Below are 27,992 nucleotides of genomic sequence, written 5' to 3'. Positions count from 1 at the left end.
AGTAAATAATTATTTTTTAAAAGTGGAGTGAAGAAAACTAAACCATATACCATAATTAGGCAGTGAATACTAAATTATTAATTTTCACTTATCTCTTTTACCTATAAATTGTTTTTAGAAATTTGTACTACAGAAATAATTAAAGATACTAAAAGGATTTGATTTGAAGAAAATTCAAGTTAAGAATGTTATATTATGTACCCTATTTTGAAAAAAGGCCATATCCTGAATGTACATTAGGGGATTAGTTATCATTAAATTATGTTACATATGTAAATTGGAATGCTCTGTAAGCAATAATTCCAGAATTTATATGATGGCATGAAAGTTGTTAACAGCTTTAAATGGGAAAAAAAGGTTTCTAAAGCGTGTTATTATAGGATCCAATATAGTTAAGAACTCTCTTGATTATAATCTATATAAAATAAACACTGAAAGAAAGATGCTTGCAGGTACTGTTCATAGTCAGTCATAGACATAGTCATAGTAATAGTCCATAGAATACTTAGAAGAGCAGCCAGTCACCTTTCCCTAGACTGTCAGTGTTTAGTAGCCTGTACACATTGACATAGTCCCCTCTCTTCCATAATGCCTGTCTTCCCTAAACATAAAACCTACCCAGGCAGGAAACTGTCTGTCTTTTGCAGGGCTGGTGGAAGGGTAGTTGCCTGGTTCTACAGATGAGAAGAAGGACTCGTCATCTCACTGCTCCTTATGCAAACTCTAAATCTGTCATCCACCTTTCGATGTTGGCCCCGACCCTCACCCTGTCTTTCAAAGTTAGCTAGTGCCTCGAATCCTTGAGCCTTGTTGAAGTTGTCTCGCCTAGTGTCTAGGCACCAGTCTGCCTTATTTAATGAGGAGTCTTAGTCTTCATTTTTATCTATAAGACAAATACATTTCTTGGGTTAGGAAGTTTCTAGCCTTTGGTACTCCATAATTCCTTCCTTTATTGAAGGCCTAGATTTGTGTGGGGCAATTTTAGAAGTGAAATGTAACAGTCCTAGAGTATTTGTGGAGCGTGAGTGCTACCAGGTTCAGCCACAACTTGTAAGATTTTACTTGTTTGTACCTATTATGGGGTCTTAAAATCTGTGCTGTTACAATACCCCTGACATGAGCAAAGACCTTGTGAAATTGTGATTCACTCTCCTCTCTTAACAAACAGTATGCAAAGAAACAATAACCTCTGTACCTCATCAGGGTTCTATGTGCATTTGTGTATCAAGAGAATATATGTTTGTATCCTCTTGTGATTTCTTAGAGGAGGCTTGGGTGAGCTGTGACACTGTTCTCCATTGTCTTGGCATGAGAGTCAGCTGTTGTACCACTTTCTTCCTTTCCTACCCTGCCCTCCCCACAGCAGGGCCAGAGCAGTTGGTGATTCCAGCTGTAATAGAATAACTGTAATGCAGCAATTTGGTGTTCTGTATTCTTTTTGTGCAGCCTATGGGCTATGGACCTCGCATGCAGCAGCCTTCCAGCCAGAGCCAGTTCCTTCCCCAGACTCAGTTCTCAACACAGGGAATGAATGTAACAAATATGCCTTTGGCTCCGTCTGGCAGTCAAGCACCAGTGTCTCAAGTATGTCTCACGAATGGATTTTTTAACTTGTTTTCATGATTCTTGAAACTTTTCTTGATGTAGGTTTTTACAGGGAAGGGTAGCAGCAAATAGTGAGTGAAAATAGATGATTTTTATGTTCTTAATAAGAACAGTTGTGGACATGGGTTATTCTGAACATGAAGAGATTACTCTGTGACATAGCTGAGGCCATTCTGCTAAATGTTTTGAAGTCTATTTAAGTACTGTATTGATTGGATTATTCAAAGATAGCCCCCCAATAACAGGATTTTTGACACATTTTGAAATGGAGACATTCATTGCCAGTTTCTATTTAATCAGTTTGTGTCTTTAAGTGCATGTATCCTGCCTATGTAAATATTTCTTTAATTCTGTTCTGAATTGCCATCTTGTTTTTTCATTTTAACAGGCACAAATGTCCAGTTCTTCCTGCCCTGTGAACTCTCCTATAATGCCTCCAGGGTCTCAAGGGAGCCACATTCACTGTCCCCCTCTCCCTCAACCAGCTCTGCATCAGAATTCACCCTCTCCCGTACCTAGTCGTACCCCCACCCCTCACCATACTCCCCCAAGCATAGGGGCTCAGCAGCCACCAGCAACAGCAATTCCAGCCCCTGTTCCTACACCTCCAGCCATGCCACCTGGGCCTCAGTCCCAGGCTCTACATCCACCTCCAAGGCAGACGCCTACACCACCACCAACGCAACTTCCTCCCCAAGTGCAGCCTTCACTTCCTGCTGCTCCTTCAGCTGACCAGCCGCAGCAGCAGCCTCTCTCGCAGCAGAGTACAGCAGCCTCTGTTCCCACCCCAACGGCGCCTCTGCTGCCTCCGCAGCCTGCAACTCCAGTAAGCAGAGACTTGTGTTTAGGCAGTAATGGTAGTATTACATTACTTCTGTGCAATTTCTGTTCTCTATAGTTTCATCTCTTACTGTTGTTTCCTCAGTTAGACTAGAATCTCTTTGTAGTTAGGGACTTTCTTTTCCTTTCTGTTTTTTCTTCCTTGTTGTAGTGCCTAGCATAGAAGGAGCTCAAAGATTTTGTTTAGTCTGACGTCGACCTAAATGTTCTATGTTGTATTCTGAGGCTTAAAGGCATGTAAGGGGATATGACAATGGGAGAGAGTCCGTAGTACATTTAGTACACCACATGAATTTTACATATGTTTAAAGAATCTTTTTCAGGCAGTCTGGGCTGTAGTATTCGAGAGCAAATCAACAAAATCATGAATTAATGAGTGTTTTTGGTCCTAGCCAAGGTTAGAAAATCATAATCTAAGATGAGAAAAGTATGGGTCTGGAGCAACCTGTAGCTTCCTTGTGAGAGGCTTGTTATGTATATAGTAGAAATCCAAATTCACATCTAATAGTTGCGTCCTTAGTAATAGAACTCAATCTGTCAATGCTTAGAACTTTCTGGCTTGATCACTGATAGTACTATTTTAGTTCCCTGTCATGTTGGTGAACTGAGAAGCCCCATAATTTGCAGCTACTTCATGAACCACTTCATCAGCGACTGCTTCCTCCTGGCCTCTGATAGGCAAGGAATGGCAGAGTACAGAAGGGAAACTTGTGATTTTATTCTGTGTAGGATAGTTCCTAAAAATACTGACTTCTCATTGTAGGGTTTCTTATTGAAAGACGTAGGAAAAAGAGAGATTGCTAGTTAGCCAAAAGAATGTAATGCTTCAAATTAGCCACCATAGTATGGGAGTTCATTATGTTCTTTCTACTTTTCTGTACATTTGAAACTTTTTCTAATGAGAAGTTAAAAACAAGATAGCCAGTCATCTTTATTTTCTATGCAAATGTGAGCCCCTCTGAGGCAGTCATCTCTGAAACCCCCACCCCTCACACACTGCCTTAGAATGATAGTTACTGAAGAAAGAGTTGCTGGCTCTTGTTTGTACAGCCAGCTAGCTAGTGTCTGCAAGACCTGTTCTTAAGCATAATTTACTTCAAGGGGGTGAAACAGGCAGAGTAAGTGAAAGTATATCCTTATAAAGTATGGATGTAATGATACTAGCCTAGAAATAGGTGGTTAATCATGCTATCCTATTGTGTAGCTTAAATTCTGGCTGTGTAAGTGGCAAACTTTTTGTGTTTTTCCCCCTCTTTCTGCCCAGCTTTCCCAGCCAGCTGTAAGCATTGAAGGGCAAGTATCAAACCCTCCGTCTACTAGCAGCACGGAAGTGAATTCTCAGACCATTCCTGAGAAGCAGCCTTCACAGGAAGTGAAAATGGAGGCTAAAATGGAAGTGGATCAACCAGAACCAGCAGATACTCAAGCAGAGGATATTCCAGAGGTGAGAGTAGGGTAATTACTCCTGTTATTTGGTGAGGACCTCAGTCTAGGTATCCAATTAAATATGTTAAGGAAGGTATTCTGGTGATTAGGTCTCATTTCATTGATTTCCAGTTGAGAAAGGGTCTTCAGATACATGGACAGGGGAGGGTAAATAAGCTGATGATCTTACTGCTTCCCAGTTGCATGTCTTTGAAATGCTAAAAATTCCTATCTTGCCTTTTAGACTAAAGCAGAAGACTGTAAAGTGGAACCTATAGAAACAGAAGAGAGAGGCACTGAAGTAAAAACTGAAACAAAAGAGGAGGAAGACCAGCCAAGTACTTCAGCTGCCCAGTCATCTCCAGCCCCAGGACAGTCAAAGAAGAAGAGTAAGTCTATAGGCTCTGTATTTCTGGAGGTGGGGGAAAAATGAAAGACCCTGATTAGAAGGGGATGGGGCTTCTTGGGCCTCAGAAATTGACTTTAACGTGATTTCATTAAGCTTGGAGCCCTTGGCCCGTTCTCTTCATTATTACTAGTGTTGGAAAAGAATTTTTCTTTCCCTTAGGTGTATTTGCTTCCTGCAGTCACTGGGTCAGTCATAACCCATCAGTTCTCCAGGGTTAGGTGGTTCACAACCTCTCAAAATTATCTTTTTCAGAGGAGAGAAATTGTTAAATAACATCCTTGACCAAAATGCAGGAAATAATAGCAATAATAATAGTAATATTTATTGTTAACATACTGTGCACCAGGCACCATGCCACACACCTGCCATGTCTCATCTAATAACTTCACAACAACTGTGAGATGATTGATCCCTGTTCTACAGGAGGGAAAACTAAGGCTCAGCAAGGTTATGTAACTTGCTCCGGCTTACTCTGCTGGTACGTGAACCCAAGCAGGCTGATTCAGAGTCTCTGCTCTGAACCACTCTGCTGAATATTAATGGGTCAAGCCGAGTAAGCAGCACTGCTTAGCACAGAGTGTTGAACAGTTCCCACAGAAATTAATTTACTGACTAGTTGAGGACTAGAATTTGTTGTGGCTCTAGTGACCCCTTCACAGACAGAACTTATCTCAAGGGGGAGTCTGCTGGCTCCTGGAGGTGATGTATATCAAAGTGTTCCATTAATACAGTGTACTTTAAAATGTTGGAGTTAACCAACCCCTTAGGTGAAAAATATCTAAAGTACTGACAAATACACCCCCTGAAGATAAAATTAATTTGTAAAGAGCCAGTTCTGATGGCCTAGCAGTTACAGTTCAGCGTGCTCCGCTTCAGTGGCCCAGGTTCAGTTCCTGGGTGCGGAACCACACCACTTGTCTATCAGTAGCCATGCTGTGGTGGCATCTCACATAAAACTAGAAGGACTTACAACTAGAATATGTACAACTATGTACTGGGGCTTTGGGGAGGAAAGAAAATAAAAGGAAGATTGGCAACAGTTGTTAGCTCAGAGCGAATCTTTCAATAAATAAATGAAATTAATTTGTGAATAGAAGAAATAACAAGGCCTCTGCTCAGAGAGTGTGTCTTAAAGCTCAAAACTGGACCCTTAATGACTAGCTTCTTGAATAATAGCTTAAGTTACTTCTATCTGAGACACACCAGCAAATCTTTCCTGACTTTTGGGAAACATACTGAGAACACGTTTGAACATAATTTGATAACTGAGTCTATTGTTCTGGCAATTATAATTTAGTTCTCTCTTTCTTTAGATTTAAACCTAACATTTACCATTAAAATAGTAAATATGTCTTCTTCCTAAGCTCTAAAACACCAAGCATTTTAAGGAGGGACTTTTCCCTTTAGTGATAAGACAGTACCAGGTCTAATTTCTGACTTGTCAAATACTATATCACAAATGAGGACTTCTTTCTATTCTTGCTTGACAGCATCTCCCTCCTATCGCCAGTATTATTTTGAAATGTTATTTTGACGTCTTTGTAAATTTTTGGAAGGCTTAGGATTCCATTTGGTCAAGACTATCATAACTGAATTTGTTACTGAAAAATTAGCTGAGCCATGAAGGATGTTTAAAGGTGACTAGACACGGTGTTTGGAAGGTGCTACTTGAAACAGACCAGGAATTAGAAACAGGAAGTGCACCTTTAGTGATATTTCCATGGGGACAATGTAGGCAGTTTTGTGTTTTGTGAATCTTGAGATATTTTTATAGCTTTGACTTGAGCATTTTTTTCTTCATTTTCTTAATTGATAACTAATTTCAAATGTACTCTTCTTAAGTTTTCAAACCAGAAGAGTTACGACAGGCGCTGATGCCAACATTGGAGGCACTTTACCGACAGGATCCAGAATCCCTTCCCTTTCGTCAGCCTGTGGACCCTCAGCTTCTAGGAATCCCTGTAAGTATAGTACTTCTGATTTTTTTTTTTTTTTAGTTAACAGCTTTATTCAGATATAATTCACATATTGTACAAGTCACCCATTTAAAGTGTACAATTCAGTGGTTTTTGTGTATTCACAAAATTGTGCAACCAACACCATGGTCAGTTTGGGATCATTTTCATCACCCCAGAAAAGAAACCCCATATCCAAGCAGTCACTCCCATTTCTTCCCACAGCCGCCTACCCTCAACCAACCGCTAGTCTACTTTCTGTCTCTATAGATTTGTCTATTTTGGACGTTTCATTAAATGGAATCATACAGTGTATGGTTCTTTGTGACTGGCTTCTTTCACTTAGCATGATGTTTTCAAGGGTCATCCGTATTGTAGCACAAATCAGTACTTCATTCCTTTTTATGGCCCTGCAATATTGTATAGATATACTACATTTTCTTTACTCATTCATTCGTTGATAGACATTTGGAGTGTTTGTGCTTTTTGGCTGCTGAGGATAGTGCTGCTATGAATATTCACGTACAGATTTTTGTGTGGGTGTGGTTTTTATTTCTCTTGGGTATATACCTAGGAGTGGGATTACTGGTCATATGGTTTATTCATTTGTATCTCTTGAGTAACAGTAGTTCATGATAGAAAAGATGGACCCAAATGAGCTTCAGCTGCTTTTAAAGTTGCATTTACACAACAGACTATTGGTAAGTTTCATTTGAGGCTTTTAAGCGGTTATTGGATAAGGCAGTGGAGTGCTTCGAGGGGCAAAAGTCCGCTAGGAACCTTTTTTCCCCATATTTCTCTGTGCCCTTAGATGGATCAACGATGTTCTCTGGACTTAGTTTCTTCGTCTGTAGGCCCCTTCTAGTACTAAAACGTTAAGGATCTTTAACTTCTTGGTCTTTAAACTGATCGCCCATATACTATGGTAAAGCATCTGGAGTTGCTTTGGTAGACCATCAGTCGGCTACCTGGGAAGTCTGTGGTAGCTCTGTTATTCTCTCTGCCCTCTGAGCTGCTTCGTATCTCTGTAGACTAATGATTTCAAGAAGTGATGGGCATCAGTCAATTCTTTGGAGATACAGACAGGTCAGAGACCTAACATTATCTGAAAAATTAACGATGATGCTAGAAAGATATGCCATCTACCTTAAATATACTGAGACTTTTGGGTCATGTTTGGTGTCACTTGTCCGTTTAGGATTACTTTGATATTGTGAAGAGCCCCATGGATCTCTCTACCATCAAGAGGAAGTTAGACACTGGACAGTATCAGGAGCCCTGGCAGTATGTGGATGACATTTGGCTCATGTTCAACAACGCCTGGTTATACAATCGGAAAACATCTCGAGTATACAAATACTGCTCCAAGTTGTCTGAGGTCTTTGAACAAGAAATTGACCCAGTCATGCAAAGCCTTGGATATTGTTGTGGCAGAAAGGTAAGAAATTTTTGCACAGATAAGAATTGTATGGAAAATTTGACCATTTAGAGTGCTGAATCTTCAGACTGTAAGCTCATCTGGAGTAGGGACTCGATCATATTCACCTGTGGCTGCACAGTGCCTGGCATGTACTGGTTTTCTTGGCATACCAATTCAAATTGAGCTCCTCTTGTCCTGTTGAGTTCTTTGATAAGTGATGGAAAGATATGACCACTAAGCCGACCTCAGATTGGTGAAGTAATCCAGTAGGAAACTAGAATGATTTCAGTTCTGTGAACTGTCTTGGAAACTGAAATAGCCCATTATGATTAATATAAATGAGAACTAAGACTTCACTGACTTTTGTTTCTGATTTGCCATTGTAAATATTCTAGCTTGTCCTTCAAGCCTATGTACTATTTAACAAATGGTTTCTTTTGCAGTTGGAATTCTCTCCACAGACACTCTGTTGCTATGGCAAACAGTTATGCACCATCCCTCGTGATGCCACTTACTACAGTTACCAGAACAGGTAAGCTCGACTGTGTGTGACATGGTCTGTGTGTCCGCGTGTCTAGGGACTGCATGCGGATGGACCAGCACACATACAGTCATGCTTCATGTGTAACTTGCTTGAAAACAACTGTACAGCACAAGTTCTGATCTTGGCATTCTGCCTTTGCATGCAGAATTAAACAATTTTCCAGCAGAAAGTAGCCTTGCGTCAGTTGTCTGGGCCCTTATTTTTATAAGGCAGAAACCCAAGGCCTTGGGAAGTTAAGCAACTTTGTGAGTTGGTGGCATAGACGGGATTATATCCCAGGCCCCACTTCTCTTTCCACTGTCCTTTCATAGCTCACCGCAGCCTCAAGCAAAACAAAAGATTTTCAGACTAGTCTACTTGTCCCTGAAATTGCTGCTGACTATCTCCTTTCCCAAAAACTACCCAGAAAACTTTTAACTAGATGTTTACTCGCCAGCTGTATCTTTTTGGAAATGTTTCCCTTTTGTGTGCCGATCCCTAAATTGTTCTTGGAGTATACTAAAACAGAGGATTCCAGAGTATTTGCTTTGCCTCTATTAAGCAGATAAAAAGGAACACCTCCCAAAATACCTCTGTACCAGACTGTTACTTACAAAGACTTGCATATGACAGTGGATGGTAGGGTTCTAATAAATTAGGCACTTCTGCCTTATTTTCTCCTGCCTAAACGATGGCTGTAATCAGACCAATTGCATTCATCAGTCTTTCTTAACCATGATTTGTCTCCTATTTTCAGTAATCAGCCTGCAATATAGCTTGCATGGGATGTTTACTTGGGGCTCTGAGATAGTAAAAGCAAGGCTGGGCAGTTGATACGCTTTACTTCTTTAATAACACCAAGCCCATGGTGGTGTTTTTGCTGAACTTGTGTGTTACAGATGCATTTCTAGCTTTGAAAAAGTCACCTAAACTTTTTGTTTTATTTACAAAAAGTTAGGTGCACTCTCCTGATGCTTTGTAGTCATTAGCATTCACAGTTTTTTACTCACTAAACCTAGGAAAAGTGGGTCTCAAGTTGTTATAAGCACCTTACGTTCAAAAAAGCAAGTAACAACTGACATAAGCTTTTCTCATGCTACAATCTTGACAGTTATAACGTTTTTGGATTTTTAACATCAATCCACAGTATTTGTAATCTTTGTACCAAGGAACGTGTGTAATCATGTACCTGCACACGCCACGGCCTTTCTTTTGCCTTTTAAACTATGTCAGTTGATGGCTACAATCAGTACTTAACGGCTTTGCAGATTTTTCATTGAAAAACAATTTTTTTTTTTTACTTATGTGGCTTCCTTGGGATCAAAAAGAAATTTTGTTTTTTTCAAGCTACAGTAGTTTTTAGATGATTGTTTCCTGGTACTATATCCATAGTGGATTTTTTTTAAGTGGGGAGAAGTATGTGGTTGCTATGTTTAGGTAATAAAGTAGCAATTCTTCTCTCCCCAGTATATTTATCCTTCTTCCTTTTTTTGTATATTTGCATCAAATAGTATTCATTACTAAATTGAAAGGGTGTAGGTCTGTGTAAGTGAAACTTTTTTGTTTTATTTGCTGTAATCATTTGCTACTTGTGATCCCATTTGAGATACTTAATGCTAATCTGTGCTTTGCCTTGGCTTTCTGCTTTGTGTTGTCTTGTCTTGCTTTTATGTTTTTTGTTGTCCTGCAATCCCTCATTTCTTCGTTTGTTTTGTGTTTTTTTTTTTTTCTCCCTCATGCTTGTCGTTGTCTGCACTTGGCTTTGATTGCAAAAACAAAAAACAAAAAAACAAAACAAAACCCAAACTGTGGGGTCCATAAATCTGCATCATTGAATGTCCTTGTCGCCGTTGATGACCTGCTCTCTGCTCCCGTCCCCCTCCTTGGCCTGCTGTGATTGGTGGCTTCGTTGCTTGGCTTGGGCTGTGTTGTGTGAACGGAACAGTTCACCCCAGTATGGCCTTCTTGCCGACAGGTATCATTTCTGTGAGAAGTGTTTCAATGAAATCCAAGGGGAGAGCGTTTCTTTGGGGGATGACCCTTCCCAGCCTCAAACGTAAGTAACTGCATTATTTTGGAAAATGCTATCTTATTTCTCAGTATGTTGCCAGGTAATTATGCTTAGGCTTCTAAGTGGTCTTGGGTTACACTGTCCAGTATGGTAGCCATTAGCCACAGATGGCTATTTAAATACAAATTAATTAAAAGTAAATAAAATTTAAAATTATTTCTCAGTTGCACTAGCCACATTTCAAGTGCTCAGTAGACATCTGTGGTTAGTGACTGCCATGGAGGTCACAGATAAAGAACATTTACATCATAGCAGAAAGTCTGTCAATACTGATCTAGGGAACATACCAGCATTGGGTGGTCATTGTACATATATTTCGTCTGTAAGGAAACAATCAGCTTCTCTCCTAAAAATCGAAAGGCTTTAGTGCAAGGGAACTTCATCATTAACTGTGAGTTTGAGGGGAATTGAACAAATAACTACCTTGCAGCCTTCTCATTTAGGTTAACCATACAAGAAATCACTATAATCATGAAAATCATTTAACAGCATTAGGGGTTTAGGAGCTTATTGGAGTGACTTATTAGAAAGAGACTTGGTTAGGCCTTTGTGATCTTACAAGTTCTTATTGTTTGGTAAATGCCAAGAAAATTTTTCAAACATAGCCTAAACTAATAGTACTTCTAATCTCTAAGATTTAGTGAGACAGACCAATTTCAAATTTGGACTGTGTTAGGAAGAACAAAGAGTTTGGTGTACTTAAAATATTCTTCAGCTGCTTCTTCCCTGTTTTAACCTATAATAAACAGAAGCAGTTCAGAACATTCCAAAAAGTATGGAATTGTTATGTTACTAGTAAAAACAGGGCTTCTGAGAAAAACTGGTTAATTTTTCCAAATTGGATTTTGAAGTTGCACTTTTCCTTCAGTCACCACTGAAATACAATGTAGTAGGGTCTAGTGCTGATCTGGAGAGCAGATGCTGGGTCTCCTGGAGCCTTAAGGAGCCTTTCTGACCCTTGGCTAAACCAGGGAACTCAGCTCTAGCTAGGTTTCCCTCATGCAGGAAAGGAAAGCAGCTTTACCGTTGGTAGTGTTGAGTGGCTTACCACGTGTTCTCCACCTTAGCACAGCACATCTGTGACTTTGAACAGTATAGAAGCCTCCTTCTGATTCTGCAGGTCTGGAGTGGGCCTGAGGGTCTGCATTACCAGTAAACTTCCAGGTCCTTCTGTGCTGCTGGTCTTTAGAACACACTTTAAGTAACAAGGCCTTAGGCCATTTTGAGATGAATCTCTAGGGTATAGCTAGTGGGAAACAGTTTAAATGTGGAGATGTCGTCATTTTTGTGAGGAGGAATCACAGTAGTCAGAGTTGGGCCCCCTGATAAGACTGTTAGCTTCTGTATTTGTGAGGCTGTGAGCAGTGTGGTATGTTAGATTTCAGGTTGGGAGGCCGGGTGAAAATTTTAAAATGAACACTACAAAATAAAAATTTTTACCCTTTAAAATTACCCTTCTGGGGGTAACTATAACTAACCAGTATGTATTCTTAATATTGAAATTTTCTATTAATACAAAATTTGACTAGACTGTCCTGAAAACGGATATTATTTTTTAGTGGTTTAGCTCCCTGTATACACACTCATTTTTCATAGCTTGGTCTTAGGAACATGAAACTGTTAAAAGCTATAAATACCTAACACTAAGAGTAGTAGGCAAGATTTAAAAAGGAAAAGAAGAACAAACTCACATTTCTAGTTCTTGCTGGGTTCTCCATTTCTTGTAAGGGGAAATAGATTTACTGTAAAATCCTTTCCAAAAACAAAGGCATTCCTTTATGTAAACGTGCATTTTGTGGGAACCCAGAAAGTACGTGTTTAATGTATCCTCAGTATAGTCTTAGAATATTTAAATAATCCACTTAGAGGATGAGATTTGTTCCTTTGGTTAGAACAGTAGTCAGATTGCTCATCCTTCCATATTGCTTTTTCTCATCGTGTCCCTCTTCTCTCCTTAGTACAATAAATAAAGAACAATTTTCCAAGAGAAAAAATGACACACTGGATCCTGAACTGTAAGTAGTTCCCCTTGAATAGTCAGAACACTTTGATTTTCCTTCTTCCTTTCGTTCTCTTGACTTGCACGGACAGTGAGATGATTCTGTATTCTTGGGCTAAATCTATGTAACATACATCTAACATCAGTGCCAGAAATGTGGAAGTCTACATTACATTAGGATTCATTTACCTTTCACTAAATCAACTTAATAGTTGGGTGTCTTATAGGATCAAGTGAAGCACCGAGCTACCTCTGCTCAGTGCCGTGTATTCCATTCCTCTTGTCCTCTGCATTTTCAAACACATTCATCATCCCTACTTTGTAGTAAGGCCTTTCAGAGCACTGAAATGTACAGTATTCTAGGAGTTCCTAGAATGGGTAGCATGGTGTCAGAGTTATTTGGAAGTTTAAGCAGCAATAATCTTTCATGTTTTACTGCCTTTCCACAGTCACATTTAAAATTGTCACATTTAATGACTAAAGTTAATTGCTTTTAAAATTTGCTCCACCTTTAATGCTAAAGAGCTTTTAAAAACCAAAACCTTTTTAGAACTATTATTTCAATTCTTTGGACAATTCTTGGCTATCTTTTGAATTGTCAGAAATCGGGAAATATTAGAGGTTTTGATTTGATTAAAGTTTTGGATTTAATCTTGAAATTTTGGCTTTTCATTTCCAGGTTTGTTGAATGTACAGAATGTGGAAGAAAGATGCATCAGATCTGTGTCCTTCATCATGAGATCATCTGGCCATCTGGGTAAGACATCGATATTTTCTCTAGACTTTTTCATCATGAATTTTAGCAAGTTTTTGTCTTCTTTGCAATGATTATATCATATCTTCAAAGTTACTATGACTAAAAATTGTTCTTTGGGTTGGGAAAATATAATGAAAATCCAGTTTTGAAACATTAAATAACCGAAAATCCAAAAATATAGATCTTTTCTCTTACTTGTACACATTGTTTTTTAATCCATGCTGGTTTGTTTTTTAAGTTCTTTTGTGATCATCATACATCAAAAGTAAATACTTTTGAGAGATTATTAATAGAGATAACAAGAAATCTCTGGCACCTAGAAACTAGCAAGGACATGTTAGATGCAATTAAATTTGCCAGATTTTGTAAGTTACTTATGCTGCAGTAGAAAAATTAGAAGATAGAGTTATGGAGGGTGCCAAGGGCACACCCTCTATTCCTACCTCGGATTAAACATCACACTGTGAATAGTGTTCTAAATGGTGACCCTGGTTAGGATTTGATTTAAATATCTTTTAGGGAGCTTGGGCAATAAGTTACATGGCTGTTGTCCCGTGAAAGGCAGAGTTGCAATAAAAATGACTAGGTAACAGACTTCAGTGAACTAGCTATTCTTGGGACCCATGTTCTGTTTCTGAATGTTCTCCACGTATTTACCCAAGCTGCACATCATCAGTGACTTTGATAGCAGTGAGTCGATTTTTGTCCATTGTGACACTTACCTGTCTACTGCTGTGGGCCACCTCTCACTCTCCAGGAATGGGGCTGAACCTGGTTCTGTTGCAAGGGAAGGAGGGGTGTCTGTGCCTCGAATGACTCATTAGGATGGGATCTCTACATTGTCCTCTACTCTTTTCTTGGACTGATTGTTGATGCTGGTTTGGAGTTCACAGGAAGGAGGAGGCTAATTAACAAATTTCCAGAAAATCACAATAGTTGATGTTTATACAGCTTGTCTTTAGATATGCCTTTTTAGTGCTCTCCTTAATTATAGTCAGTAAGAATAATTAAGAGATTTGGAGTGATTCTTGCAACTTAAGATCAGTTAGCTGGTTGATAAACACTTAAAGTAGGCTCACATTTTTGTAAGAAATTCTGGTTATGCACACATCCTTATGTAATTGCAAGAACAAAGAGAATGTACAGTTTAAATCTATTGGTATTGCTCTCAGAGTGTACTTATTTACATTCCCACCAGTAATAATATAGACTTTTGCCAATGTGATTGGCCAAAAAACAAAATTCCTTTTTTAATCTGTAATCCTTCATCATCTTTTCACATGTAAGCCAATTTGTATGCCCTTCTCCGTGGTCTAGTGGTTAAGATTCGGCACTCTTAATGCCACAGCCAGGGTTCATTTCTCAGTCAGGGAACTACACCACCCGTCTGTCAGTTGTCATACTGTGGTGGCTGCATGTTGCTGTGATGCTGAAAGCTATGCCACCGGTATCTCAAATACCAGCAGGGTCACTCAGCGTGGACAGGTTTCAGCAGAGCTTCCAGACTAAGACAGACTAGGAAGAAGGACCTGCCCACCCCCTTGCAAAAAAATTGGCCACGGAAACCCTATGAATAACAGCAGAGCATTGTCTGATGTAGCACTGGAAGGTAACAGGATGGCACAAAAAAGACTGGTCAGGGTTCCGCTCTGCTGTACACAGAGTCAGAATTGACTTGGTGGCATTAATAACAACACATTTCTTCATGTGTTTTGCCTGTTTTTCAATTAGGTTTTTTATCCTTTTTTTAATTAATGATTGCTAAAAGCTCTTTGTATATAGTTGTATTAAGTCTTTATTACATATTTGGAAATATTTCTCCCAGGTTGTCTTTTGAATTTTAACTTTATGGTTACATAAGGTAGATTTTGTAGTATACATTACTTTAAATGTTTGTCTCAGTTGTCTAAGCAAAATCTTGGTTTACATTTTAGATTTGTCTGTGATGGCTGTTTAAAGAAAACTGCACGAACTAGGAAAGAAAATAAGTTTTCTGCTAAAAGTAAGTTTCATTCTTACAGCTGAATCTTGGCAAAACTTCACTGAAGCAAAGTTGAGAACAAACCATCCAAAATGAATTACTTTGTTTCATCCTTATTTAAAATATTTAACCAAAGTAAAAATCTTAATAATTTTTCTATGATCTGCTTAAAGTTGAACTAGAATGTAATTTTTGGTGTGAAATTCATTAGACTTAAGAAAAAAATTTTCAAGGATCAGGATTTATAAAATGCAGGATATGTGTTTTTCTTGTTCCTGCGTTTCTCCATATTTGGGGCATTTCCTAATGGGGGCCGGATGTGGAAATATTTGTCCAGAATTGCCATCCCATGAGTGATTCCCTCAGTTTTGTCCATGCCATTAGTAGGGGCTGCTTTTAGGCCTACGTGATCTTTTCAGGGCGGGGGGTGTGGGGTAGTAAAAAATTTTATCATATAATTAATTGATGTTAATTTATCTTATTATAGTATTTGGTTTAGTTTTGTAGATGCCTTTGGAATTTTTTTGCTTTTATTCCTGTAAGGTTTCTCATAATACCCAACCATTGTTATTTTAAAATAGTATTACAATCGAAGCAAAGTGCATATGGAGATTTGTTCTATTTTTTTTTTTTTTTTTTTTTGTGAGGAGATCAGCCCTGAGCTAACATCCGCCAATCCTCCTCTTTTTTTTGCTGAGGAAGACGGCCCTGGGCTAACATCGGTGCCTATCTTCCTCCACTTTATATGGGACGCCGCCACAGCATGGCTTACCAAGCAGTGCGTCGGTGCGCACCCGGGATCCGAACCAGCGAACCCCGGGCCGCCGCAGCGGAGCGCGCGCACTTAACCGCTTGCGCCACCGGGCCGGCCCCTTCTTCTATTTTTTAACTCTCTGAAATTGGAAAATTTTCAAAATAAAAAGTTGGGGAAAATAACGTGTAAAGAGTATTAACTACCGTGCTTGCTGTAACTGTACATAAATTAAAATTGGAATGATACAGAGAAGATTAGCATGGCCCCTGTGCAAAGATTATACACAAATTTGTGAAGTGTTCCATATTAAAAAGAATTTTTTTAAAGTATTGACTACATTGCCAACTTTTAGCGAAATCCAGCAAGTTATCCTGTTTGTATTGAAAAAGCAGAAATGAGATTTGATATTGAACCTTAAGACTGACAATAATAAATTTGCACCTTGGTTACTACAAACTTTTAACTTTTATGTTTCTAGGGTTGCCATCCACCAGGCTTGGCACCTTTCTGGAGAATCGTGTGAATGAATTTCTGAGGCGACAAAGTCACCCTGAGTCAGGAGAAGTCACTGTTCGGGTAGTTCATGCTTCTGACAAAACTGTGGAAGTCAAACCAGGCATGAAAGCAAGGTGTCTAGTAATTTTCCCTCGTCTTCTCTTGTGGATCCACGATTGCTCGTACACGGTTACTGTTGATGATTCTAATCTGAATGAGATGTAATGGTTTTTCCCTCCAATCTGAATTGTGTAGGTTTGTAGATAGTGGAGAGATGGCAGAATCCTTTCCATATCGAACCAAAGCCCTCTTTGCCTTTGAAGAGATTGATGGTGTTGATTTGTGCTTCTTTGGCATGCATGTTCAAGAGTATGGCTCTGACTGCCCTCCACCCAACCAGAGGTAGGACTTACTATGGCTTCCTTCTAATTTGTGTGGGAGTTTGAGGTTGTAATAGGTGAAAAAGCATAAGGGGCAAGAAATGTTTGATGTGCTTGGTTTCGAAAAGCAAATTCTCAAGTGTAGTATTGAAGTAAAACAGAAAAAAAAGTAAAGACAGAAAATACTGCTCTTCTTTGGTCATAGTAATAAAGAAAGGGATATGAATAGCAGCCTGAAATTGGAAATGGGAAATAAATTCACTACTTTTCAGAGAATGAGCTCAAATCGAGATTTTGTGATTGTGTTCAGTACCTTACTGAGAGGTATGTGAAAGAAAGAATGTCATACAAATGGGGTAGGATATGGTTTAGAATTTCTTAAAGGCCAAAATAAGAAAGCTGCCAGAATACATTTGGATCCGTAAATCTTAACCGGTACACTATGTTTCAGGTACTACTAGGTGCTGAGACTAGAACAGAGCCATAGGCTCACTAAATGCCCCCAGGGGTTCACAGTCTAGTCCCTTACCTAACTATAACACTGTGTGATGAGCATTACAAATGACAGGGTGAGCAGAGAGCACAGAAGAGACTGTTTTTAGCCATATCATTATGAGACTTGACTTGGTTTCCTTCTCCCCATTTGGTATAGGAGAGTATACATATCATACCTCGATAGTGTTCATTTCTTTCGTCCTAAATGCTTGAGGACTGCAGTCTATCATGAAATTCTAATTGGATATTTAGAATACGTCAAGAAATTGGGGTAAGCATATTGATAACAAATGCTATTTTAAAAATAATTAAATTACCACTGTGATATTGTGGTGAGACACAGGGTAAAACATGCAAATGTGACTTTTTGCTTTTTTTTTTTTCCTCACCTTTGGTTTCCGTCTAGTATAACTATAATTTCAGCTTGGTTGGAGATTCTTTGATGTTAATGTTGCCAATAGGAAGGAAATGGAAAATATCCTCATTGCACCCATTCCAGATTAGTTTTTTGTACAAGTAAGCTGTTAGGTACAGTTTGATTTGAAGGTTGATTGTTACTCATTTAGGGCCAGAACCTTAGGCTGCATTTGATCCTTTTACACCTGGGATATCAAAAACAAACACAAAGTAAGGTCTGGAGATATAAAAATGCATCAAGACTGGTTCCTTACCTTCCAGATATATATGTGCTTGAGAATATTCACCACCTCTCCTTGCAGGTTATTCCACTTAACATTTTGCATTTCCTTTGCTCTCTTGTTGAAATGAATCCATTTTCCCTTGCGTTGTAGCTTTCATTTGGTCTTGAAATGCATATTTGGCATTTTTGGATCAAGGGCTAGTCTCCAAGAAGAATTAGGCAATGTGAGATGCATTGTTAGTGCTGTGGGTTATGCCTAGTTCTGGCCTAAGAATTTTGATCTGATACTAAATTGTATACTTCCTGTTGTCTTAGGAAAACTCCTTGGTTTCTGTACTGACTCCACTTTGTGGTTTGAAGTTTAACATTCTAGAATGGATGATCTTTCCTCTTGAATGTTCCTTCTCTTTGTGGTGTTAGATATACAACAGGGCATATTTGGGCATGTCCCCCAAGTGAAGGAGACGACTATATCTTCCATTGCCATCCTCCTGACCAGAAGATACCCAAGCCCAAGCGACTGCAGGAGTGGTACAAAAAGATGCTTGACAAGGCTGTGTCCGAGCGAATTGTCCATGACTACAAGGTCAGGAGGAGTGAGGGAATGCTAGAACTGGAAATGTACTAATCCTGCTGCTCTGTATTCTGCCATTTCACTATCTTAACAAAACTCTTCTGCTTGTTCTCCCTTTTCCATGTAATTTGTAAAATTATGCTAATTTTATAAAATGTTTTTATTTTGCCTGAATTGTTGTATTAAGATAAAGTTTATCTGGCAAAATGTTTTCAAATTGCTAACTCTAGTCAGGTGAGTATATCAGTTTTCAATATTCTCTTTACTTCTCTGTACAGACTTTCAAAGTAAGAAAAACTAGGCTTTAAGCAAGTCTTAGATCAACAAATACCTAATTAAAAATAATTAAAAAATGTATTCTTAATAGCCATTCATAATTCTAGGGTATTTCATGATAAAAACGTGTACTACTAAATTTCTTACCTGTTTTTACTGATGGGAAGGAAAACATTAACTGGATGTTTGCCCAAGCAGCACAGCAAATCATTCTGTAGCCATATACTTTCCAGTGTTTGTAGTTTGGGTTGTTTTGAACATATTTCTCAAGTGGAAGCTGCTGAAATTTCAAGAGTGGATGCAAGGCAGGCACTGCCTCACATCACACTGCGTTCTGTCATCAGGAGTGGTAAAGGCCATGGTGAGAGTGATGATGCCTCCGCCACTAGTCCTAGCAGGATAATTTGCCGCTTGGTTATGTAAAGTTAGGTAATCTCCCTGTCTTTGTGGGTAGAGGAAAGAGAAAACCAGAAATACTGACCTCAGACAAGCCCCTTTCACTGTTATGAAACTGTCTCCCCAGGCATGAAGCTTAGATACAAAATCTCTACCACCTTTCAGAAGACCTTTTTTTGGGGGGGGGGGTGAGGAAGATTGGCCCTGAGCTAACATCTGTGCCCATCTTCCTCTATTTTGTATATGGGACACCGCCACAGCATGGCTTGATGAGCGGTGCATAGGTCCCTGCCAGGGATCCAAACCTGCGAACCTTGGGCCACCGAAGCGGAGCATGTGAACTTAACCACTGTGCCACTGGGCTGGTCCCTTTCAGAAGACATTTTAATCCCTCTTGTTTCTTATGTCCATTAGCTGTGACTGCTTCTGTATAATAAATGCTTTTTAAGGCAATATAAATTCCTATTTGTACATGGGTATTTTCACAGGATATTTTTAAACAAGCTACTGAAGATCGATTAACAAGTGCGAAGGAATTGCCTTACTTCGAGGGTGATTTCTGGCCCAATGTTCTGGAAGAGAGCATTAAGGAACTGGAACAGGAGGAGGAAGAGAGAAAGCGAGAGGAGAACACCAGCAATGAAAGCACAGATGTAAGGGCTTTTTTGCATTTTCCTTTCCAGCTTCTGCTTTGATTCTCATGTATAAGCCAGAAGTGAGCTGAAACTTTCAGCTTGGTCTTAAAGCTTTGAGATGTGAAAAAGCTCTTTAAATTGGACAAGAAATATTGACTTAGATAAGTTACTATGGTTCTGTTTCCGTGGTTTTAAACCTTTTTAGCATCAGACCCCCTTTTTAAATGGAATCTTGGATTTCCAGTAATGGAAACAGAAGAAAGGAAACCCTGAAAAACTGATAGAAAATTACCTATATAGAGCAAAGGGGTTGGTAAGCTTTACTTTCTGTGAAGGTCCAAATTATGAATATTTTGGGCCTTGCAGGCCATATATTGTCTCCAGCGCTTTTTTTTTTTTTTTGGTAACATTTTATAAATGTAAAAACTATTCTTAGCCATACAAAAACAGACCTGGGCCTGAGTTTTGCAGTCCCCCATACAGAACCTGGCTTTGTAGGAGAATCATCTGAGGAGCTTTTCCTGGTCAGTTATTTCCCCATAGCGTATCTAGAATTGCCCTCAGTGAGTCTGACCTGTTAAAGTCACTTTTAAATAGTCTGTTAAAGAACTTGTTACAGCCTAGTAGTTTCATTTCATTGATTGACCATTTTTAAAGGTGGTGGTTGTTTTTATAGTAGACTCAAAATTCTAGAACGAGTGGAAGGAAATGAAGCCGTGGTCTTTGGCTCCCCAATTGCCTGCACTATTCACTACCCCACATTGCCACTCACCGTTTCCTAGCCTCAAATCTGGGATAGGATGGATCAGTCCAAGCTCTTTTAGTCAAAAAGCTAAGGCTGCCATTGTCTTAATGAAGGGTTTTAGTGCAGGGATTCTTCACTGGGAGAAAATCAGTGCACAAACATTAGTAACATTAGTTTATTGTAAAAAAGAGTGAGTGAAGAGAGCAGCTGGTGAAAGGCATAAGATTATGATCTCTGGGTTCAAAGAAAGGAAAGTCTTGCTACCATTAGTATCATTCAGATCACTTCTTAACAAAAACTTAACATTTTCTTATCCCCTTTGTGCTAACCTACAGGTGACAAAGGGTGACAGCAAAAATGCTAAAAAGAAGAATAATAAGAAAACTAGCAAAAACAAGAGCAGCCTGAGTAGGGGCAACAAGAAGAAGCCAGGCATGCCTAATGTCTCCAATGACCTCTCGCAGAAGCTGTACGCCACCATGGAGAAACATAAAGAGGTAAGATGCAGCCACCACGTTTGGGGGAAACAGGGCAAGGTTTCTGAAACACTGCCCACCGTGTTTGGCATGTGTGACAGGAACACCAGGCCACTTGAAATTCAGAAGAAAGAAAAGAGGATGGCTAGACTGGGTGGTAAGAACAGGCAATAATAAGGTTTCTTTGATTTGCAGCTGTGTTATAAATCTAGATGGTGTTGGATTGTGTCTTGTTTTAAAAGGATAAGCATAGTGAGTCTAACCCTGTTTGTAATCTCCTTATGTTTGTACCTCTGTCTGTTGTTAAGGAGATGGGCTTATTGGATATTTTTGTTCTTTTGTTTTAAACCAAGCTCCTTAGAACTCCATTGGGCATTCCAGTTTGTCTGTAATGGAACTTTGGCAAAACAAATGAATAAAAATGTTGACTGCCTTTCTGAAAGTGAATTGGGAAGTGGAGAGAACTAAAGGAAAGTTCAACTTTCATACACTGTGCACTTGTAGCCCCTTCTCAGAGGAGTTAAAACTTTGAATTATTTTGTTATTCAAATTGCCCATTTGTTGTAGGTAGTTTGGGAATGTAACTGGATGTGTTGGAGTTTTTTTTCCCTTCAGCATCATCATTGGTAAGGTGAGGAGTCTTGAAGGGTAATTCATGTCAGTTTTTTGTTGTTGTTGTTTTTTTATTACAACCAAATTGATTAAGCAGTCTTTGGGAGAGAAACAGTTATGCAGAACCCTTCTTTTTTTTTTTTTTGGTGAGGAGATCAGCCCTGTGCTAACATCTGCCAATCATCCTCTTTTTTTGCGGAGGAAGACTAGCCCTGGGCTAATATCCGTGCCCATCTTCCTCCACTTTATATGGGATGCCACCACAGCATGGCTTGCCAAACAGTGCGTTGGTGCGCGCCTGGGATCCAAACCAACGAACCCTGGGCCGCCGCAGCGGAGCGCGCGCACTTAACTGCTTGTGCCACTGGGCCGGCCCCCAGAACCCTTCTTTAGAGAGGTATTTATTATAATGGTGCTTCACCTATAAAGCTGTTCAAAGCATCTTTCCCCCCACATCACTCCTCTACCCCAACTCCTTTTTTATTTAAGATTAAAGAACTATGGTCAACAGGATAGCCTAAGATGAGAGAGGCCTAATACCATTAGCCATGCTCGTGAAATGGAAAGATTCCTTAGTTCTAGTGAGTGCCTCACTTAGATAATTATCAACAATTAATAATTATTAGCTATTTCAAGCAATATTTAGTATCACAAAATTCTAGTGTAACAGAGCAGTTGGGAAACGCCCTCAGGGTAAAGGGTTTTACCTATTTTGTAATAGGTTCAACTTAAATTGTGGACACATTCTATGACTTCGTTTAATCTGAAGAAGACATAGGTAGTAGTCACCTGTTAGGAATTAGAGTCTAAAGTTGTCAGTTTAGGTTAAATTCAAGTATTGTCCTGGCTATCTAGCATGACGTACAGTGGAATCAATCATGATGGTTGGTATTGGGTGGTTGGCCATAGTGAAGACTTCCTAGGGAGTCAGATGGTTTTATTTGCGTCTATTTTGAATGGGTTGTTCCAGGCATTCCCCACTTGTTAGATTCTGTGCTTTCCTGTGCATCACATTTTCAAAATGCTCTTCCTTGCTTTATGAGTGTTTTCTTTGAGTCACGGTCTTAAACCCAGTATTACAGGGTCAAACACATCCCAGTCCTCCCTTGGTGCTTTTAACTCTAGGCGTCTGTTTGATATGTGTCTCTACTCAGTGTGTGGTCTCTTGTCCTATGTTCTTTTTCTAGAAATGTATCTTATTAAAAGACTCTTGTTTTATGCAAACATTGCTGCCCAAGTATATCACAATTGTTACTGCCAGTTTGCCCAGATTTTCAGTCTCTAAAAAACTGGTAGAATATAGTAGGCAATACAGCAGTTGCTCACAAGTTCCTGATCTCTTGAAGGTACCATTTTACATTTTATTAGTTTAATAAGAGTTTATAGTTATATACTAATTAATTTCAAATACATACATAATACCAGCTTTCTGTTGCAGCCTTTACACTAATGGTTATGGGATTTAATGGTTATTGTGTGTTTTCACACTTCAATGAACAAAAATTTTGTTGCTTCCACAGCGAGGACTGAGGTTTGGGGTTTTTATCTTTCCCACCCCCACCAGTTTTTTTTTCCTCCTCAAACTTAAAGTTACATAGAGGACCCCCTCCCATACTCTTCACTTAGATTCACCAGTTGTTAACATTTTGCTACATTTTCTTTATTTCAGCAAGTACCTTCTAAGAAAGAAGACGTCCTCTGCACAACTACGCTGTGGTTTCACACTCAGGAAACTTAACCCAGTGCCGCCATCTGCTGTCTGGTCCTTAGGCTCCAGTCAAGGATTGTGGGTCGTGTTGAGTTGCCATGTCTCAGCTCCCAACCTTATTTTTTTTCACGACATGGGCATTTTGTTGAAGGGTCCAGCCCAATTGTTTTGCAGAATGTCCCTCAGTTTGGATTTGTCTAATTTGTTTCCTTGTGATTAGATTCAGATTAAATCATGGAGTGCGTCTTAAAGTAGACCACTTTGAGGCACAATGTCCACTGTGCATGTGTGTACCTGACCTAGACCATTCTTACTTTGAAGGAATTACTGAATGAGGTAGAAAAGATAGCAAGTTGTAGATTTTAGGCCCATTGTAATCAGTCTCAGAGAAGAGACCAGAAATACATGAAACAGGAGAAAGGGGGGGGGGGTATCGTTTAACCTGATGATGCGGTTGTAAAATACACTAAAGCGTTCACCAGCCTCCCAGGCATCTGGCCTGACTCACCTGTCTGCTGCTGCTGATTCAGCGCCTTGTGGTGCTCTGCTCCAGGGTCAGAATGACATGGTCTCTCTTGCAGGTCTTCTTTGTGATCCGTCTCATCGCCGGCCCTGCTGCCAACTCCTTGCCTCCCATCGTGGATCCTGACCCCCTCATCCCCTGCGATCTGATGGACGGGCGGGATGCCTTTCTCACCCTTGCAAGAGACAAGCACCTGGAGTTCTCTTCACTCCGAAGAGCCCAGTGGTCCACCATGTGCATGCTGGTGGAGCTGCACACCCAGAGCCAGGACCGCTTTGTCTACACCTGCAATGAGTGCAAGCACCACGTGGAGACCCGCTGGCACTGCACCGTCTGCGAGGTAGGCCCCCAGGTCGGGGAAGGAGAGAGCGCGGTAGGGTCCGACTGCCTGAGAGGCAATGCAAACAGATGTTAGATAGGCCTGGGGACCTTCCTGGGCTCCAGTGCCAGGGGTGAGACATAGAAAAAGCTGAGAGGGGCTAGCCTCATATTTGAGTGGTAGAGGTGAAGAGGCTTTCTCTAAGAAGGGGCTTTTTAGCTCATGCAGAATATGTAAAATGCTTTTGAATGACTTAAATCTTGGAGAGTTGACCTGCACCTGTGTTTCATCCCCCAGGATTATGATTTGTGTATCACCTGCTATAACACTAAAAACCATGACCACAAAATGGAGAAACTAGGTCTCGGCTTAGATGATGAGAGCAACAACCAGCAGGCTACGGCCACCCAGAGCCCAGGAGACTCGCGCCGCCTGAGCATCCAGCGCTGCATCCAGTCTCTGGTCCATGCCTGCCAGTGCCGAAATGCCAACTGCTCCCTGCCCTCTTGCCAGAAGATGAAGCGGGTTGTGCAGCATACCAAGGGTTGCAAACGGAAAACCAATGGAGGGTGCCCCATCTGCAAGCAGCTCATTGCCCTGTGTTGCTACCATGCCAAGCACTGCCAGGAGAACAAGTGCCCTGTGCCGTTCTGCCTAAACATCAAGCAAAAGCTCCGGCAGCAGCAGCTGCAGCACCGGCTGCAGCAGGCCCAGATGCTCCGCAGGAGGATGGCCAGCATGCAGCGGACTGGTGTGGTGGGGCAGCAACAGGGCCTGCCTTCCCCCACTCCTGCCACTCCAACCACACCGACTGGCCAACAGCCAACCACCCCACAGACACCCCAGCCCCAGCCCCCCTCTCAGCCCCAGCCCACCCCTCCCAACAGCATGCCACCCTACTTGCCCAGGACTCAAGCTGCTGGCCCTGTGTCCCAGGGTAAGGCAGCAGGCCCGGTGACCCCTCCAACCCCTCCTCAGACTGCTCAGCCACCCCTTCCAGGGCCCCCACCTGCAGCAGTGGAAATGGCAATGCAGATTCAGAGGGCAGCCGAGACGCAGCGCCAGATGGCCCATGTGCAAATATTTCAAAGGCCAATCCAGCACCAGATGCCCCAGATGACTCCAATGGCCCCCATGGGTATGAACCCACCCCCCATGGCCAGAGGTCCCAGTGGGCATTTGGAGCCAGGGATGGGGCCCACAGGGATGCAGCAGCAGCCGCCATGGGCCCAAGGAGGATTGCCTCAGTCCCAGCAACTGCAGTCTGGGATGCCAAGGCCAGCCATGATGTCAGTGGCCCAGCATGGTCAGCCCTTGAACATGGCTCCCCAACCGGGATTGGGCCAGGTAGGTGTGAGCCCTCTCAAACCAGGCACTGTGTCTCAACAAGCCTTACAAAACCTTTTGCGGACTCTCAGGTCTCCTAGCTCTCCCCTACAGCAGCAACAGGTGCTTAGTATCCTTCACGCCAACCCCCAGCTACTGGCTGCATTCATCAAGCAGCGGGCTGCCAAGTATGCCAACTCTAATTCGCAACCCCTCCCTGGGCAACCTGGCATGCCCCAGGGCCAGCCAGGGCTGCAGCCACCTACCATGCCAGGTCAGCAGGGGGTCCACTCCAATCCAGCCATGCAGAACATGAATCCCATGCAGGCAGGCGTTCAGCGGGCTAGCCTGCCCCAGCAGCAACCACAGCAGCAGCTCCAGCCACCCATGGGGGGGATGAGCCCCCAAGCGCAGCAGATGAACATGAATCACAACACCATGCCTTCGCAGTTCCGAGACATCTTGAGACGACAGCAGATGATGCAGCAGCAGCAGCAGCAGGGAGCAGGGCCGGGAATTGGCCCTGGAATGGCCAACCATAACCAGTTCCAGCAACCCCAAGGAGTTGGCTACCCCCCACAGCAACAGCAGCAGCAGCAGCAGCGGATGCAGCATCACATGCAACAGATGCAGCAAGGGAACATGGGACAAATGGGCCAGCTCCCCCAGGCCTTGGGAGCAGAGGCAGGAGCCAGTCTGCAGGCCTATCAGCAGCGCCTCCTTCAGCAGCAGATGGGGTCCCCTGCTCAGCCCAACCCCATGAGCCCCCAACAGCATATGCTCCCAAACCAGGCTCAGTCCCCACACCTACAAGGCCAGCAGATCCCTTCTTCTCTCTCCAATCAAGTGCGTTCTCCCCAGCCTGTCCCTTCTCCACGGCCGCAGTCCCAGCCCCCCCACTCCAGCCCTTCCCCAAGGATGCAACCTCAGCCTTCTCCACACCACGTTTCCCCACAGACCAGTTCTCCACATCCTGGACTGGTAGCTGCCCAGGCGAACCCCATGGAACAAGGGCATTTTGCCAGCCCGGACCAGAATTCGATGCTTTCTCAGCTTGCTAGCAATCCAGGCATGGCAAACCTCCATGGTGCAAGCGCCGCGGACCTGGGACTCAGCACCGACAACTCAGACTTGAATTCAAACCTCTCACAGAGTACACTAGACATACACTAGAGACACCTTGTAGTATTTTGGGAGCAAAAAAATTATTTTCTCTTAACAAGACTTTTTGTACTGAAAACAATTTTTTTGAATCTTTCTTAGCCTAAAAGACAATTTTCCTTGGAACACATAAGAACTGTGCAGTAGCTGTTTGTGGTTTAAAGCAAACATGCAAGATGAACCTGAGGGATGACAGAGTACAGAGAATATATTTTTGTTATGGCTGGTTCCCACCAGCCTTTTGCCCTTGTGTGTGTGGTTCAAGTGTGCACTGGGAGGAGGCTGAGGTCTGTGAAGCCCACCACATGCTCCTGCCTTGCACCTCCAATAGGTTTTATTATTTTTTTTAAATTAATGAAAATATGTAATATTAATAGTTATTATTTACTGGTGCAGATGGTTGACATTTTTCCCTATTTTCCTCACTTTATGGAAGAGTTAAAAAAGAACATTTCTAAAACCAGAGGACAAAAGGGGTTAATGTTACTTTAAAATTACATTCTATATATATATAAATATATATAAATATATATTAAAATACCAGTTTTTTTTCTCTGGGTGCAAAGATGTTCATTCTTTTAAAAATGTAAAAAAAAAAAAAATTTCCCCTTCTTCCCTTCAAGTCAACTTTTGTGCTCCAGAAAATTTTCTATTCTGTAAGTCTGAGCGTAAAAACTTCAAGTATTAAAATAATTTGTACATGTAGAGAGAAAAATGACTTTTTCAAAATATACAGGGGCAGCTGCCAAATTGATGTATTATATATTGTGGTTCTGTTTCTTGAAAGAATTTTTTTCGTTATTTTTACATCTAACAAAGGAAAAAAATTAAAAAGAGGGTAAGAAACGATTCCAGTGGGATGATTTTAACATGCAAAGTCCCTGGGGTTTCTTCTTTGCTTGCTTTCTTCCTCCTCACCCTGCCCCCCACACACACACTTTCTGTAAAACTTGAAAATAGAAAGCAAAAACCCTCAACTGTTGTAAATCATGCAATTAAAGTTGATTACTTATAAATATGAACTTTGGATCACTGTATAGACTGTTAAATTTGATTTCTTATTACCTATTGTTAAATAAACTGTGTGAGACAGACACTCGACTTTGTTTCATTTCTCGCCATCGTATCTGTGTCTTGGAATGCAGCAGTTTAAGTGCCTGATGCGTGGGATTCAGGAAAAAGCCAAGCACTAGCTTACAGCCTCCCTAACTAATTATATAAAGTGAATTCACAAGTAGATTGTGGTAAATTTGTCCAAAGTTCAGGGAAAAATATTACAAGTCCCAGCTAAGTGTCAATTTTATTGACTGGAATTGATTAATTCACCTTTAACAGCTGCATACAGGACCTTCCTCCATGGTCCCCTATGGATGACCCCATGGTCTTCCAATCACCCTCATCTTACAGGGATGAGACTGAGCACCTGAGAGAGAGCCTGTCTGCCTGTCACAACTTGCAAAGATAGTACCTGAAGCTGGGGCAGCAGTGCAGC

At 41.1% G+C, this 27,992-nt stretch overlaps 1 protein-coding gene and 1 non-coding gene across 6 annotated transcripts in view; both read left to right on the top strand.

Moving 5' to 3' along the window:
- EP300 (E1A binding protein p300) overlaps window positions 1-27,594 on the top strand; it is a 77,331-nt gene extending 49,737 nt beyond the window's left edge. For 3 of the 5 annotated variants that reach the window (XM_058568292.1, XM_058568290.1, XM_058568289.1), the window contains 19 exons: window positions 1,447-1,584; window positions 1,994-2,431; window positions 3,710-3,889; window positions 4,115-4,259; window positions 6,122-6,240; window positions 7,433-7,672; window positions 8,098-8,186; window positions 10,123-10,233; window positions 12,207-12,263; window positions 12,927-13,004; window positions 14,939-15,006; window positions 16,218-16,368; window positions 16,490-16,636; window positions 17,267-17,380; window positions 18,170-18,335; window positions 19,484-19,648; window positions 20,711-20,872; window positions 23,753-24,034; window positions 24,311-27,594. In XM_058568292.1, the coding sequence (XP_058424275.1) occupies window positions 1,447-1,584; window positions 1,994-2,431; window positions 3,710-3,889; window positions 4,115-4,259; window positions 6,122-6,240; window positions 7,433-7,672; window positions 8,098-8,186; window positions 10,123-10,233; window positions 12,207-12,263; window positions 12,927-13,004; window positions 14,939-15,006; window positions 16,218-16,368; window positions 16,490-16,636; window positions 17,267-17,380; window positions 18,170-18,335; window positions 19,484-19,648; window positions 20,711-20,872; window positions 23,753-24,034; window positions 24,311-26,512 (5,052 nt within the window). In that variant the 3' untranslated portion in view covers window positions 26,513-27,594. The remainder of the gene's footprint in view (window positions 1-1,446; window positions 1,585-1,993; window positions 2,432-3,709; window positions 3,890-4,114; window positions 4,260-6,121; window positions 6,241-7,432; window positions 7,673-8,097; window positions 8,187-10,122; window positions 10,234-12,206; window positions 12,264-12,926; window positions 13,005-14,938; window positions 15,007-16,217; window positions 16,369-16,489; window positions 16,637-17,266; window positions 17,381-18,169; window positions 18,336-19,483; window positions 19,649-20,710; window positions 20,873-23,752; window positions 24,035-24,310) is intronic. The other 2 variants (XM_058568293.1, XM_058568291.1) reach the window with 1 other exon arrangement.
- Window positions 15,944-16,050, top strand: LOC131421953 (U6 spliceosomal RNA). The gene has a single exon (XR_009223994.1). It is a non-coding gene; the product is annotated as a U6 spliceosomal RNA (small nuclear RNA).
- Window positions 27,595-27,992: the final 398 nt, after the last annotated feature.

Source organism: Diceros bicornis, chromosome 25, assembly GCF_020826845.1.
Source record: "Diceros bicornis minor isolate mBicDic1 chromosome 25, mDicBic1.mat.cur, whole genome shotgun sequence".
In the NCBI taxonomy this organism is placed as follows: Eukaryota; Metazoa; Chordata; class Mammalia; order Perissodactyla; family Rhinocerotidae; genus Diceros; species Diceros bicornis.
Note: the sequence above shows the minus strand (reverse complement) of the source record. Positions and strands in the feature narration are given on the sequence as shown.